This window comes from Neoarthrinium moseri, assembly GCF_022829205.1.
Source record: "Neoarthrinium moseri strain CBS 164.80 chromosome Unknown scaffold35_Wmoseri_CBS_16480, whole genome shotgun sequence".
In the NCBI taxonomy this organism is placed as follows: Eukaryota; Fungi; Ascomycota; class Sordariomycetes; order Amphisphaeriales; family Apiosporaceae; genus Neoarthrinium; species Neoarthrinium moseri.
The window spans coordinates 195,860-211,947 of NW_026055149.1; the positions used below are offsets into that span (position 1 = coordinate 195,860).

The 16,088-nt window shown below is 52.2% G+C and overlaps 2 protein-coding genes across 2 annotated transcripts; one reads left to right on the top strand and one right to left on the bottom strand.

Annotated features, from left to right (window-relative positions):
* Positions 1–257: 257 nt before the first annotated feature.
* JN550_008395 (uncharacterized protein) lies at positions 258–3,417 on the top strand (the record flags this gene model as incomplete). The annotated part of the gene is made up of 9 exons (XM_049320351.1): positions 258–362; positions 415–873; positions 937–1,289; positions 1,348–1,996; positions 2,049–2,163; positions 2,222–2,452; positions 2,506–2,949; positions 3,005–3,279; positions 3,346–3,417. The coding sequence occupies 9 exons, from the start codon at positions 258–260 to the stop codon at positions 3,415–3,417; spliced, it is 2,703 nt and encodes a 900-aa protein (XP_049169617.1).
* Positions 3,418–3,567: 150 nt separating this feature from the next.
* On the bottom strand, positions 3,568–5,276 carry JN550_008396 (uncharacterized protein; the record flags this gene model as incomplete). The annotated part of the gene is made up of 3 exons (XM_049320352.1): positions 3,568–3,887; positions 3,953–4,430; positions 4,488–5,276. The coding sequence occupies 3 exons, from the start codon at positions 5,274–5,276 to the stop codon at positions 3,568–3,570; spliced, it is 1,587 nt and encodes a 528-aa protein (XP_049169618.1).
* Between the last annotated feature and the right edge of the window lie 10,812 nt (positions 5,277–16,088).

A 16,088-nucleotide genomic window follows, 5' to 3' on the forward strand; every position in this document is an offset into this window, starting at 1 on the left:
GTAATGTTGAAATGAAGATGGCGTTGCTTGGGCTTGAGCGATTAAAAAGATGAGCTGCTCTGAGCTGCGAGAGATAGTAGAGCAGATCCCCTGCTGGTCGTAGAAAAGTTTCCGTCCTTAAGGGTTTCTCCCACGTCTCGAGGATTGAGGTCTCTCACTACCACTTTACGAAATCTCGCAAACATCAAACCATGGCCTCAGTAGCGCGGGAAGGGCTTCATTCCAGGAGTAAGAACTCCTCTATGGATAGCTCTACCATGCACCCAGTCCAAATGGCTTTGATGAAGAGAATGTCTCAGTTCACGGTTCCAAGGGCCATGGTCGAAAGTCAAGATCATAATGATTTCAACAGATCCGCCATGGTAAAAACGCATGTTTGCCTGATGAGATCTTCTATATGCTAATATTATTCAGTTGATGCAATTCCTCCATCGTCGTCTTCGTGAGCAAGGCTGGCTCTTGCCCGACCCTAATGCGTCGAAAAGGTCAATCCTCGGCCTGACTGTACAAAAAGCTGGGAGTGAGATCCAAGATACCACACAATACTTAGCGGAACCAGCGGGACTTGATCCTGTTTTGATGCAGTTCGCGGCCAAGCTGGATGTTGGAGCCTTAGTCACACTCTCGTCGAACATTACAAGCTACATGTTTGCCCAAGTGGATGATGACGCTTCAGAAGTACAGCTCAGTCCCCATAACATCACTGTGCCGGTGATAAATTGTATATCGGATCTTGCAAGCAGTCGTCTTGGTGTTACGAGACGAGACTTCTGCTGCCTTGTCAGGCAAGAGAGAGTGGTACTTGCGTGGACCAACCAAGCCGATCAGCTTTTGGTACATGCCGCCGATGTTGAGAGCAGGATCATGGGCTGTGTAAGTGAACCTCCTCGTATGAGAAACTCTCATGACTCAGGCAAGATATTAACAATGCCTAAGATATGGGGCGCATCGCTTCCTGAAACGCCTGGTAGACTTCCATTCGACTACAAATCTCATGGAGGGACACCAACGTATACTGGCGCTCATAGCACCATTGCGGATGAGAAGAATCTGGCCGTCATTGATAACATCGATCTCGGCGCTGAAGACGAAGTTGACGACGAAGAATCTATGGAAGCGCCACCGAGGGCTTACCTCCTCACGCAATCTGTTATGATTGGACTTGCCATCGCGCTGCTAATCGTTATCGAAGCATTTCCCGTTCGTCTCATGGTCGTCCAGGCGAAAGCACTCGGCTCAGTAGCGTACAAAAATTTGGCTTTGGCTGTCACCATCCCGATTTTCGCATGGTAAGCTCAAGAATACATGTGACATTGTAGTGTCGGTCGGTTGACAAGACAATTCTAGGTTCACCTTGTTCTTCGCAGTTGTCGTGATCGGCATGCTGTTCCAGCTGCTCGGGCCCGTTGACGCGATCAAATCTGGCAACAGTCACTTCTACAGCAGCCGCCCACCAAGCCGTAAAAGACACCCGAACATCGAATGGCCCCACATCACCGTACAAATGCCCGTATACAAAGAAGGCTTGAAGGGTGTAATCATTCCTACTCTGAACAGCATCCTTGCGGCTATCCGACACTACGAGAACCTCGGTGGTACGGCAAGTGTTTTCGTCTGTGAGGACGGAATGCAAGCTGTCAAGCCTGAGGTTTCTGAGATGCGCAAGCAGTTTTACGCTGCAAACTCCATCGGGTGGTGTGCCAGGCCCGCCCATGGCAAAGACGGCTATGAGCGTGCTGGTAAGTTCAAAAAGGCAAGCAACATGAACTACTGTCTTTCATTCAGCTCTCGCGTCGAGGACGAGATGTTGAGACTTCTCAAAGAGAAAGCCCAGCTGTCCAACAGAGATCCTGAAAGCTTTACCATTGAAGAGGAGGAAGACCTTTACAACCAAGCTCTTGAAAACATGCTCGAAAAGGATGGTGGTAAGACATGGGCTGCTGGTAATGTCAGAATGGGCGAAATTATCCTCATCATTGACTGTGACACTCGTGTGGTAAGCAGAACCCTGAGCTGATTATCAATACGAGTCACTAACCATTTTGTAGCCAGTTGATTGTCTCTCGCTTGGTGCCATGGAGATGGAAGAAAGCCCTGAAGTTGCCATCATTCAGCATGCCAGTGGAATTATGCAGGTCGTCTGGACCATCTTCGAGAATGCTAGTGAGTCTGCCCTGAAATGGAAGCCCTATGGTCAAGCATGTCTAATACGATCCGCCAGTTACCTACTTCACCAACCTTGTCTACACTCTTATCAGCTTCTCTGTAGGCTCTGGGGACTGCGCTCCTTTCGTCGGTCACAATGCGTTCCTGCGATGGAAAGCCATTCAATCAGTGTCTTTCATGGATGGAGATCAGCTTAGATTCTGGTCTGAGGACCATGTATCAGAGGATTTTGACATGTCCTTGCGCCTTCAAACTGCTGGATTTGTGGTGCGCCTTGCTACCTATGGTATGGAAATCTGTCACCGCATGGTTAGACTATTGACGTTAACATGACTATAGACCACGGCGAGTTTAAGGAAGGCGTCTCCCTTACAGCTTCCGATGAATTGCTGCGATGGGAGAAGTACGCATACGGCTGTTCGGAACTAGTATTCAACCCCGTCTACCAGTGGCTATGGAAAGGCCCCTTCACCAAGCTGTTCATTCGTTTCCTTACCTCAAACATGAAAGTCTCATCCAAGGTCACTATTCTCGGTTACATCGGCACGTACTATGCTATCGCCGCTGCGCTGCCGCTTTGCTTGGCCAACTACCTCCTCTTTGGATGGGTTGGCAGTGAGAACCTCGACCACTCTTACCTTCCAAGTTGGGACATTCTGTGCGGTACACTGTTCATATTCATGATCGCCAGTCCCATTTGTTTTGCGTGGTTTCGTCATAGGATAGGTCAGAAGATGTTCGTGTGGGCTGTCCTGGAGTCTTTCATGTGGATGCCCTTTTTCCGTGAGTTGATTTTTTCCCAAATAAGTGACATAACACTGGGCTAATGTGCATTCAGTCATTTTTTTCGGAGGCTTATCATGGCATATCTCATATGCACTCCTGGCCCACATGTTCAATCTCCCTATTGGGTGGAGCTCAACAGCGAAGGAGGTCGAGGCTACCGGTCTCGTCTTGGGAATCGGTGCCATCTTCAAACAATTTCGTTGTGTCTTGGTTGCTATGTTCCTGCTCACTGGTGGTGTGATATACCTCGCTGTTGGAGCTCCAGCCGGGTGGACGATCACTTCCTGGCCCAATATCCTTCCGCTGGCTTTGCAGATTGTTGGGCATGTTGGTTTGCCAGCATTTACAATGGTTGACTTTGGTGTGCATGTTACTTGGTCATCCAAAAAATAGCGGCGCATCAACCCGCTCTTCAGGAAGGATCGGCAAGACAGTCGAGGTTTGACTGTATTTGGCTACAATTAACTATATTGCTGTAATGTATAATTTCCCAGGTCCAATAGATGTTGAACAGATATCAGGTTAGATTTCGTTGGCTCAACCCGATCATCGAGTTTAATCAAATGGTATTATCATTAAATGAACTTCATACGGTATGAAGACTGAAGCTGCGATTTAAGAGCCATTTCCCATGCTCATAATCTGGCGGCTCTTCTTCTGGATCTTCTTTCTTATGGTTGGTGGATATCTGTAGTTGACTGGGCTTTCAGACCCGACGAATACGAAGCTGTCGTAGACTATACAGCCGATAAAAGAGCCAACCAGCGTTGCCGCCCATGGTCCGTATATCCACCACGGGTCACTGAATACGTTGGCATGTCTGTATCCAACGGCATAAGCAATGACTCTTGGGCCAAAATCCGAGGCTGGGTTCAGAGCCGACCCAATGTTGAAGCCCATGGTAAACTTGAGTGTTGTAACTAACAGCCCCAAAACTGTTCACACAATGTGTTAGCTTTCTTCCCACAAATAGGTTATTGTCATCTTTCCAAGTACTCACCAAAAGCGTGCATTCCAGCACCAGGAGGGTTGTTCTGGTCGTCACCCAGAGCGAAGACCGCGATCATCATGATTGCCGATCCAACGCACTGATTGAGAAACGCGTTTCCGGGGCTAACCCAACTTTGGGGGGTCGACAACAGAGCCTGGGAGCTGAGTTCCAACGTGGGATCCAAGTGGCGGATGGTGTCTGCGAAGACACCGTAGGCGAGCGCGCCTGCTACTATGGCCGCAATGAACTGCACTGCAACATACATGGCGCATTGCCGCCACGGAAACCCCCGGAAAACAGACAGACTGATGGAGATTGCCGGGTTCATGTGTGCTCCGGATACGCCTCCTCCCAGGTATACCCCAAACATCCACGCAAAGCCCCACGCCCAGCAAGCGGTTTCGTAGCTGCCGTACGGCAAGGGCTGCGCTTGTGAGAGATATACCGAGAGACTGCCTGCCAGTCCCATAAAGATTGCCACGCCGGTCTGTAAACCATCAGTATCAAATAGAAAAGGTTCGTACTGTCAAATGTGTCTGCTTACAGCTAGAAACTCAGCCAAGGGCTCTGGGTGTTTGGCGCGCACCCTCGCCCACCAGTTTCGAAGTTCATCGGGGTCTTTCAACCCGTTCTCGACATCATCGTGTTCCCTCTGGCCTAGTGGCTTACCATCGATTTTGAATTCCGGGGTATCACTGCTTTGCGGGCTGCCCGCTACCGTCTCTTCGTCGTTGTCATCATTGTCCGCCTTCTCATCGTTTCCACCCTTGCCGTCGTTGCCTTCCACATTCGGCATGTAGTCGAAAACAGGTTGCCCGGCGTCATTTTTCTTATGTTGGTGAGCCGTGCCAGCTGGGGTATGCTCGGGGAGACGGTTCTGGTTCCGCACACTTGAGTTTGTTGCTTGCCTTTGCACTGGCTGCGATCCTGCTTTTGGCGTTTCCAGCTCTCCTCTTTCTGCCAAGTCCACTTGTGACTGATTTCTGGGGACTTTGGCTTTTGTTGGGCCCCGGGCCAGATGTGGGAGAGGCCTTGCCAAACTGAAGATCGGTTTCGCCTTGTTTTGCTGATACCACGGGTTCTCGCGCAAATAGGCATCGTCGATCCATGCAGAGGGTTCAGCACCCGGCGTCTGTGGGTCGGTTATGATTGAGCGTTGATCAAGGTCACGTCGGCCAGCAGTATAAGCGCCTCGAGCGATTGAGCTGGCAAACCTATTTGAGGGCATGTGTCTAAGAAAAAAGGGGTTTTGGGAACCGCCGGTCGCTTGAGCGCTTCCAGGTACCGCACTGCCTTGATGGCTGGTGTCGCCATTTGGCATGCCAGGTCTCATTCTGCCGAAAATGTAATTGCAATGCTCAGGCTAAGTACGCTAGGTTCTAATAATGTGTGGGAAATCGTTGGGAAAACCAGGGCGGCAGGGCAGAGGAGAAGCTGGTCGCCTTATATCATACATGCACGTTGCCCCGAAGTTGGCAGTTATCTATCATCGATTCCACTGCAATCTTTGATCGTCGAGGGCGTGGGGGGGTTTCCACTGTTCAGTTCCATTGACAGGTAAGAATGGGCCAATGGTGCCGTTTAACCAGCCGCTCGGGCTGCTATAGGCTTCCAGCAATGGAGTAAAAGGCTGTGTTTCGCCTTCTGCATGCACCTTATGAGCTCATGACGGGAACGATTTTGTGCCAGGCGGACCTTTGTCTCCTCTGTGCTCTGCCTGGCTGAATCTTGCCAGTTTCACGCCGCCCTGCTGTTGGGTTCTAACACTCGACATTAGATGTGAAGAGCCTGCGTTGAGGCGACGGGAGAACCCACATAGCCCAGGAACTGTCACAAAAACTGGGTATTCTCTGACTTGCCTGACGTTGAAGGCCGTTTGAATATTCAGTGCTACGGCGAAATAAGTGGATGAATCGTTCCTCCAATTGGGCAGATAGACCCCTGCCGGAGCTTACAGTCCGACTAGTGGATCGGGGCGCGCTGCTGTCCTTGGTGGCATCCCTGACCCAAGCTACGCAGCTCCGCCGGAAAACCAAGCTCAAGCCCCTACCGGCAGAGCCGCAGAGCCGCCCCTTGTGTCCCGTCACGTCACTGGAAGTCTGCGAAGTCCTGAAAAGCGATTCACTAGACGTTAATTGCGGGGAACAGTGAATATGTCCCGGACCTTATTATTAGTCATTGTCGTAGAATTCTATAAGTAGTAGCAGGCGGCCGAGTGCCCCCCTACGAATCCACGAGTCGACCGTTACCGGCTGTTGCCACCTCCGTTCTACGAATTTGGATCAAACCTGATTTCTCTTATCTTTGAGCTTCTAGGGATGAATGAAACAGATATGTATGCAAAATGAAGGTAGAAAGTTTACTACCATCGACACGAAACAAACTCCGATATCCCGAAAAGAACGCCCCTTATTGCTCAAAGAAATTGTCTAATACAAGCTATGTTGGAGCTTGGAGGTCATCCCCGGTCCCCAGATCCGTTTCTCACCAAAGACGCTACATTACTTCGCCTGGATATCCTCACTTTGGTGCATTTTCTCTCACTAAGCATTTTCCTAACCTATATCTGCTTCATGCCTCGTGTTGGCCTGTCTTAGCTAGAAGGTAGATTATAGGGCTGAGGGTCAGTCTTGTGGCACTACACACAAAGATCTGGCCATACCGCCAAAGATGCCATGCCGTCCAGAATCTCTTCGCAGGTGGAAGAGATCGATGAGAACTGAGTCGTGACTTTTGTCTGGTTTCTATCTTGTCAAATGTAAATACCTACTTGCCCTCTCCTTGGTGGCTACAGCTCAACCAGTGGCTTTCTCCTTGATTCTTGATCGTACGTCAGTGTGTACAACTGCTTTACGTCCACTTGTGCAAAGCACTAGAACATTTCTATAACATTTCCGACAATGGAAGTTTAGGTATTTCTATCATTTGGTTGTGGTGGTGAAACTATTTGTCGCATGGACGGAGATTATGATGCCGCCAGTAGCCTCGTAATGACCATAGATACAGCGCATTTCTTCGTGGCTGACGATATAAAAGACTGATATGTTCCGTTGGTGTTTGTGAGCGACTGGTCCAAGTATTCTAGCGTCTAGTCCTGCTGTTCTTTATTTCTGGTCATCTGAATTATATTAACCGACAAACTTCCAAGCAAAAGGTCTGGTGTAAACCGTGTTTGCTTCACAGTTTTAGCCACACCTCTCGCTATTTATAAGCATTTCATGTGCTGCACTGAGGCCACTGCCACATGGCAAACGAAACTGTCTCGTGTGTCATAAAACAGGAATTGGGTCTTTCCGGTGCTATTTAACCTTATAGACTGAGGCTATCCCTCGGGGATATAACACGGGTATCATACAGTATGTTTGTACCAAAAAAGATGTTCAGTCTCTCGGTTTTAATCTGACCAATTCATTATATCAGTTAGGCCGTATTGATTGCTTTAATATTCCATATAAGGTTGGTAGAGAACCACTCAGCACCTTGCATTTATTCTCAGGGAACTTACCACGCTTGGAAAGTGATGTGCTAGACTATTTGTAACCCGCGTACAGAGCCTAATGAGTATCATATACTCTCACGAAGGACCACTCTCTTGACTACTAGATGACGTGCTTAGACCCAAGATTGGAAAATAAGCATCAGTTGGTAAACGCATCTTCTTGGTTTCGGGGACTCGGTAGTTTGTTTGACAGTGTGACAGTGTGGCAGTGTGACAGGGCTTTTTCTACTACGTTCTTTCCAAATGCCATGCTCAATCTCCGCGCGTCAGACCTGGGCCTATATGCGACTTACTCACCCACATCTTCTCACTAGCGTGTTCTTGTTGGCAGCTTGGGCACGGCCTGACGCGGACACAATCCCCCATATATACACCAATCCTAGCTTTAGGCACACGCAGGCCGGGCATATTAAGTATGTATTTGCTCCCAGAGGAAGTGGTGGCCAGACTTGGTCACCATACAGTCAGGAAAGTGAATACTGAAACAATAATGGGCATCTTCATCAGACGGCACAAGGTTTTGAAGCTGTTACTTCATTACTATCTCTTATACAGAACCCGAGCTGCGATAAGGCTTAGACTATGCTGTTCCTCGGGTTGAGTTTAGGAGTTGCCATTGAGTAAGTCGGACGCTTCATTGTCTGCCTTCTTGAAATTGTCCAACTTGCCAGGATCTTTGACTCATTCACAGTGCCACATCGACCTGTGCCAATGAGCCTTGGTTACCTAGATCAACTGACGTGATCGCGAAAGCGTTGGTTACCCATTGCAACAGCAAGCCTTCAGTTGTGCTGTACAGGACTCGGTTATCTAGCCGAGCTGGTGGGGTCAATATGCACTGTACATGCTTATCGCGGCCGTATTTCGCAAGGGAGGGCAGTCTACAGGCGGGGTGGGACTTTTGGACGGTTCATGACAGAGCAATGATGCCCAGCTAGCCTATCAGCAATATTGCGATGTCATCAGGGCATTCACGCTGGCACCGCGAGAGTCTTGCAATTGGCGTGCATCGTTCTCGACGTGGGAACAGGTGATCTCGAAATCGGTGCAAGACTGGGGGTGAGGTTCATGAGCAGTTCCCCGCCCCTTGTCGCAGTTTTCTTATCTGGAAGCTTGGGCCGCGCCACCAACCAGAGGAGCCAATTCGCATGCAGCACCGTTGCATCCCGGGAGCGGTGGCCGGCCTAGGTGCATGACGCAAACCCTCTCGGCCAGCGTTCTGGCCATCACTTGACCGATCGTACATAGATTAGCTGCCTCGAACTGCGATGGGTGTTTGAAAATTGCTCCCGGGTGAGTCACCCACCGGCCTAGGGGCGCATACTATGTACTCTCACAAGCTCCCGTCTGGGTGTGGCCATGGCCACGGCCATCCATATTAGGAGTCGACGGTGAAGGACTTGGCTCGACTGAAATGAGGCTTTGTCTCTGCCGGTTTTTTGGACGCGGCCGGTCAACAAGGTTTGAGTGGATGCGGGGCAGCTCTGCCTCAACGGCGGTTCGTGTTGCCCAATGACCCTACAGCAGTCCCAGGATGTCGGATCTTCCAGCAGGAGCAGTGTGAAGGAGTTGACGAGGCGGTCCCACGAGGGACACCAATGCCGCTGGTGCCTGCGTCGGGGGAGCAATAACAAACACTCATGACTAACAGTCGGGCCTGGAGTTCTGGAGTCCTGGAGTCCTGGAGTCATACAGATGCGCGTGCATTAGGTAGCTGATTTAGCGCAGTCGGATTAGGAAGGAAAACATCACGGCAAGGTTACCCGCTGCTCGGGAGCAGTCAGCTTATGTGGTTGGTGGACCCGGCGCAGATTGCGATTGCGCGCTTGTCGTGCTGCGCTGGGCAATCGTGACTTTGAGCGCGGATGATGACGACGATGGAAATGAAGTCGTCAAGCAGAAGACGAGTTTCTTGCATCCAAGTGTTCAAGCTAGGCGGTAATTTTGTGCTAGATTCTTGGGGCATGGCTGCCTGCTGACGAACGAGATCGCCTTGCGGTCCAGATGTACTGTGTAAGTCAACAAGTGGCTGCTGCTGTACGTCGGAAGATTTTCCAGAAGCATGAGTGGATCGTAGACGAGGTACGTTATCATCAATCTTGCGGTAAGCCTTCAAAAGTTCCCTGGCCTGCACATGGTCCTGCAAGGTTCTCCCTCCAGGTTATCGGACCAAAGCCAAGAGATGAGCAGAACGGGTCAGAGTTGCGCCTGGGCCAGACCAGCCAACCAGAGCCCCAGCCCACCTGGGGCTCACTACCTACTAAGGTACCAAGAAGGCACCGATACCAGCCTACCTCGCTCACTTGGGGCCTGGACGTAACCACTATCTGCAGCTGCGGGTGCTGCTTGTGGGCTGCTGGGGGCTGCTGTGGGCGCGCTAGATGGCCCCCGCCCGCCTGCCCGCTAGACTGGTTGCGTCCTCGCCGAAAAGGCGGCGTGCAGGGCACCCTGCAACGTAAAACTTGGGGCTGCCTTTCAGTACCTTAGGTATGGTGCCATCGCCTGCGTCCAGTCCCCTCCTGCTCCCCACCTTGCCCACCCCCAGAGGGCCCGGCGCACTCTGGAAAGTCCGTCGAAGGCGAATAAGGTTTCTGTTTTCTTCTTCGCACATCCTCATCTGGTCAACCGCTTTGTCCGGTCGAAGCTCTACGTCAGTTCACTCTGCTTTTCTGGGGGAAGACACGAGTGTGCCTCGTCCTTTCGCTGTGTCCTTGGCTGTGATATAGCTCCCCGCGCGCGCGACAGAGGAGAAAAAAAGAAAGGGAAGACGTCCGGCTGTGTCTGCGAACCGAGGAGCAGTGTTAATCCCGGACCGGCTCACCCACCGGATATCGTCATCGACCTGCCGACACCAACGTCCATCCTCTCTCACCACTTCTGAGCAGTCCTCAGCACCGACAACGCGACCGCAGCTTCGGTGCGCATGGGCGGCCGTTAGTTAGCTCTCATCATGACGGGCATTGGGTCCTGCGGGCATGCAATATGGCAGGTTGACGACTTCACCACATGTTTCCAATCAGAGTAGGTCCTCCCACCACGCACCGCTCGGTGCAACTGTCAGGCGTCGTGTGCCGTCGCCCGGTGTCTCAGCCATGCTGATCCGTCCTACCTGGACCACAGTTACCTCAGGATCCTCTTTCCCGTGGTTATCGTCGGCCTCTCGCTGCTACATCTTACTATCCAGAGTGTGCACGGCAAGGTCAAGTTAAAACGAGCCGCCGAGTACGAGCAGGTACCCCAGCATTATGACCATACCGAGCTGCCGCCGGATGAGGGCGACTGCCTGAGCACCGACGACGACGACGAGGGCCTGGAGATCAACGGCGGTGGCCGCCTGCAGCTGGTGCGCACTACCACCAAGGGCTCCATTGTCCAGGCCGACACTCCCCCCGCCCAGAAGCTCTCGGTCATTGTCGAGGAGCTGGCTGTGGTCGGGCTCGTGGCCGTCAACGTCATTGCGCTCGTGACCGATACATACCGCGGCCATGGCCAGATTGGCGCCATCGTCGGCCTCGTTACATGGCTCTACGTCCTTGTCCTCGCGACCTTGCGACTGTTTCTCGGCAACACCAAATGGCGCGTTCCCCGTATCTGGAACCACACAGCCAGCATCTACTCTGCCCAATGGGTTTTCGGCTTGATTCTGTTCCGCTCTGCTCTGGTCCGCCCAAGTTCAGGTCTGGCGCAGACTCTGGCAATCGTCGAGTTCTGCCTTACCAGCTTGTTGTTCGGGATGGCCATGACCACTAGGAAGGGGAACAAGACCGTCATGGTCGAGTGGGAGGGCGGTATCGAGCCTTCCCGCGAGCCGCTCGCTTCCCTCTTCTCTCTCATGACCTTCTCTTGGCTGGACAGCGTTCTCTGGAAGGGCTACAAGCAGCCGCTGGAGATCAGCATGGTTTGGAACCTGCTTCCCAAGGACAAGGCAGCTGTCATCCTGTCTGATTATCGCCAACTCAAGAAGACGACGAGCTTGGCCTGGCACTTGGGCAAGTTCTTCAAGGGCATGATCTTTCTGCAGTGCGTCTGGGCTCTGTTGGCCGGTATCTTGACCTTTGCGCCCACCTTGCTGCTGAAGGCGATCCTGGAATATGTCGAGCAGCCCACCTCGGCGCCGTTGAACGTTCTTTGGCTCTTGGTCATTCTCCTGCCCGTGTCCGACTTGATCCGATCAGTCGCCGATGGTCAAGCCCTCTGGATTGGACGCAAGATGTGTGTCAGGATCCGAGCCATTGTGATTGGGGAGATCTACGCAAAGGCGCTGAGGCGCAAGGCCGCCAGTGGGAAAGATACAGTGCTCGCCAACAACAAGTCCTCTGCAGCGGAAACCAAACTGGACAAGCTAAAGAGATGGGTAGGTCTCAAGAAGAAGGATGCCAAGTCTACGAGCGACTCGACCTCCGTGAACGGCTCGGCCGGAGACGCGGCAAAGACCGACCCAACCAAGGCAGGGGACGAGCAAGCCAACCTGGGAACCATTATTAACCTCATGTCCGTCGACAGCTTCAAAATCGGCGAAGTCACGTCTTATCTTCACTTCCTGGTGGCACACGCGCCTTCACAGCTCATCGTGGCCATCGTACTGCTGTGGCGCGTCATGGGCTTGAGTGCCATCCCAGGCCTCGTGGTCATGGTTTTCTTGCTTCCCATCAACATCCTCCTAGCTAAAGGGTTCAATTACACCCAAAAGAACATTATGGCAGCTACCGACAAGCGTATCCACACAACCAATGAAGTCTTGCAGAACATCCGTATCATCAAATACTTTGCTTGGGAGCAGCGGTTCTCCGAGATCGTGGATGAGAAGCGAAGGGCTGAACTCAAGGCTCTTCGATCACGTTACATGATTTGGGCCGTAGCTGTTGCTATTTGGAACACTGTCCCTGTCCTGATTACGTTTTTCTCATTCTTGGTATATACCAAGATCGAGCAGAAGCCGCTTTATCCCTCGATTGCTTTCACTGCCATCTCCCTGTTCATGCTTCTTCGGGTTCCCCTCGACCAGCTCGGAGATATGATTGCTCACGTACAGGAGGCCAAGGTCTCGGTTGACCGTGTCGAAGAATTCTTGAAGGAGGAGGAGACCGAGAAGTATCTCCAGCTCGGACCTGACAACGTTGATGAGAACGGAAACAAGGTTATTGGGTTCCGCGATGCAACTTTCATTTGGGGCAGCAAGGATGCCGTGGCCGAGGATGGCTCCATGGCATTCCGACTGATGGATTTGAACTCCGATTTCAAGATCGGCAAGCTGAACATTATCGCGGGCCCCACCGGTTCCGGAAAGACCTCGATGTTGATGGCGCTACTCGGCGAGATGACCTTGATGAACGGCAAGGTGTACCTTCCGGGAGGCCAAAGCCGCGAGGACGTTCGCGTAGACCCGGCCACCGGACTTGCAGAGACCTGTGCTTACGTCGCCCAAAGCGCCTGGCTTGTGAACGCAAATATCAAGGAGAACATTCTGTTCTCTGCCCCCTATGACGAGAAGCGTTACAGGGACGTCATTGTGGCTTGCGCACTGGAACGCGACCTGGAGATCTTGGATAATGGCGATGAGACCCTTGTTGGTGAGAAGGGTATCACACTATCTGGCGGTCAGAAGCAACGCATCTCTCTCGCTCGGGCCGTCTACTCTAACTCGAGACATCTTCTGCTCGACGACTGCCTGAGCGCCGTCGACTCCCATACTGCTCAGTGGATCTTCAACAACTGCATCCAGGGCCCGCTGATGAGGGATCGAACTTGTATACTTGTCACGCACAACGTTATCTTGTGCGTTCCTGCATCTGAGTACGTTGTTGTTTTGGAGAATGGCAAGGTATCCGCACAGGGCTCACCTACGGAGGTCATCGCTTCCGGTACCCTTGGTGAGGAGCTGCAGAACAAATCACGACCGAGCTCTTCCCACCAGCTGTCACGTGTTCCATCCCGTGTCCCTTCCAGTGTCGGAGAGACGAGCGGCGACACACTCATTGATGATGGCGGCAACGAGACACTCAACGGCAAGCCGAAAGTCAAGAAAGAGAAGAAGAAGATGGACGCAATGGACGAGGGCAAAGCCACCGGCGCTGTCAAATGGCCTGTTCTCAAGCTATACCTTAGCGCTATGGGCAAATGGTGGTTTTGGGTCGTTACGGTCTTCGTGTTCAGTGGTCAACAACTATTGAGCGTTGCCTCCAACATGTGGATCAGGCAGTGGGCCGACCAGTACACGGTTGGCGTGGAAGAGGTTGCGTCGCGTGTGCATTTCGGCACCATGTCCCACACGCCCGTCGCCTCTTCGATTTCCCCTACTTACTTTGCTTCCGTCGCGACTTACGTCAAGGGTCAGCGCTTCTTCAGCCCAGCCGAGTACTCGGCAGCCGATGCTCCCCCGGAGGTTGACGTTGATTACTACTTGATCGTCCTCGCTGCTATTGGCATGATCGGTGCTCTTTTTGCTTTGATTCGCGATCTCTGGCTGTTCTTTGGGTCTTTGACTGCCTCTTGGAAGATTCACAACCGCCTGATGGGCGCTGTCACTCGTGCCAAGTTCAAGTTCTTCGACGTGACACCGCTAGGACAGTTGATGAACCGGTTCAGCAAAGATCTTGAGGCCATTGACCAAGAGGTTGCCCCCGTCGCAATTGGCGTTATGAGCTGTGCATTGGGCATCGTAGTGACTGTTGCCATCATCGGCGCTATGACCCCGGGTTTCTTGATCGCTGGAATCTTTATCACCGCCTTATATGTCTTTGTTGGCATGTTTTACCTCCGTGCCTCTCGAGACCTCAAGCGGCTTGAATCAGTTCACCGAAGCCCTCTATTCCAGCAATTCGGCGAGACACTTTCAGGTGTAACCACAATCCGTGCCTACGGCGATGAACGGCGATTTATCAGAGAAAACCTTAGCAAGATCAACACCCAAGCTCGACCATTCATCTATCTCTGGGCCGCTAATAGATGGCTTGCGTTCCGTACAGACTGTCTAGGTGACTTGGTCGCTTTCTTTGCTGGTGTTTTTGTCATCCTCAGCGTTACCCATGGTGGAATCAAGGCTGGCTCTGCTGGTATCTCGCTTAGCTATGCCATTGGGTTCTCTGACAACATCCTCTGGCTTGTTCGACTGTACGCCATGAACGAGCAAAACATGAACTCCGTCGAGCGTGTCAAGGAATACCTCGATATCGAACAGGAGGCCGAGCCCATCAACGAGAAGAATCGACCGCCGCAGAATTGGCCAGCGCACGGATCCGTGGAGTTCATTGGATACTCAACCAGATACAGGGACGATCTCGACCCCGTCTTGCGCGACGTAACATTCAAGATACAGCCTCTGGAGAAGGTCGGCATCGTGGGCCGGACCGGTGCTGGCAAGAGTTCGCTGGCCCTGGCACTCTTCCGAGCCTTGGAAGCTGAGTCTGGCAAGATCCTCATTGACAACATCGATATCGGGCAGATTGGCCTTAAGGACCTTCGAGAAGCGATCACCATTGTGCCACAAGATCCAACACTCTTCACCGGCACCATCCGCACGAATCTGGACCCCTTCGACTTGTACAGCGACGAAGAGATCTTCACGGCTCTTCGTCGGGTGCAGTTGATTGGTCCTGATGAAACCCCAACCACTCCAGTAACGCCGACAGCGACTCGACGCTCGTTACCGATCACGCTCGAGGGTGAACCAATCGACGAGGCGGCAAGTGGTGCAACGACGCCCACCAAGACCAACAAGAATGTATTTCTCGACTTGTCGTCGCCCGTTGCCGAGTCCGGGTCAAACCTGTCGCAAGGCCAAAGACAGCTGCTCTGTCTTGCCCGGGCCATGCTGAAGAACCCTACGGTCCTCATCATGGATGAGGCTACGGCATCGATCGACTACGCGACCGACTCGAAAATTCAAGAGACGATTCGTGAACTGAAGGGCACAACAATCACCATTGCTCACAGACTTGCTACCATCGTCGATTACGACAAGGTACTGGTACTTGACCACGGTTCGGTAGTGGAGTACGGGCACCCATGGGAGCTCCTCAAGAAATCAGACGGCAACTTCAGATCCATGTGCGAGACGAGCGGTGATGTGGACAGTCTCATGAAGGCCGCGAAGAAAGCGTTCGAGGCCAAGAGACTCGTGGATGATGAGTAGGAGCATCAGGGATCTCTAGTAGCTCGGAACTGCCTTCTGGATAGGGCTAATAAGACGGAGACGATGGGTCACACCAGACGAAAGCAGGAGCGGGTTCGAGCAACACGATTCGCATCGCAGCCTGAGAAGAAAAGCAGGAGGGCACGCAGATCTGAGTATAGCATGGACGTCTTCGAGTAGAGGGAGACGACGGACGCAGCCCACGATGGGCGCCTCCAGTTGTACATATAGATATCTAGGTAGACTATGGGCCGATCGGCAGGTTTTTCTTTAACGTATATTCATTGGATTCAAATCAAGATGCTCTATCCAAGTTTGATGTTTCGGTTGGTCATTCAGGTCGCTGCTGAATACACTTGCCTTTGGTGGAAGGGCCAGTGCCAACGATCCAGGTGTCATAGATACAGACCAACGTTGATACAAGCCACCCAACAACCGGAAAAGCCGGGATGGAGGTGGCAAGAAGCCGGGACAGATCCTGGATCTGATTCGTTGGAGGGGGTATCACAGGCGGA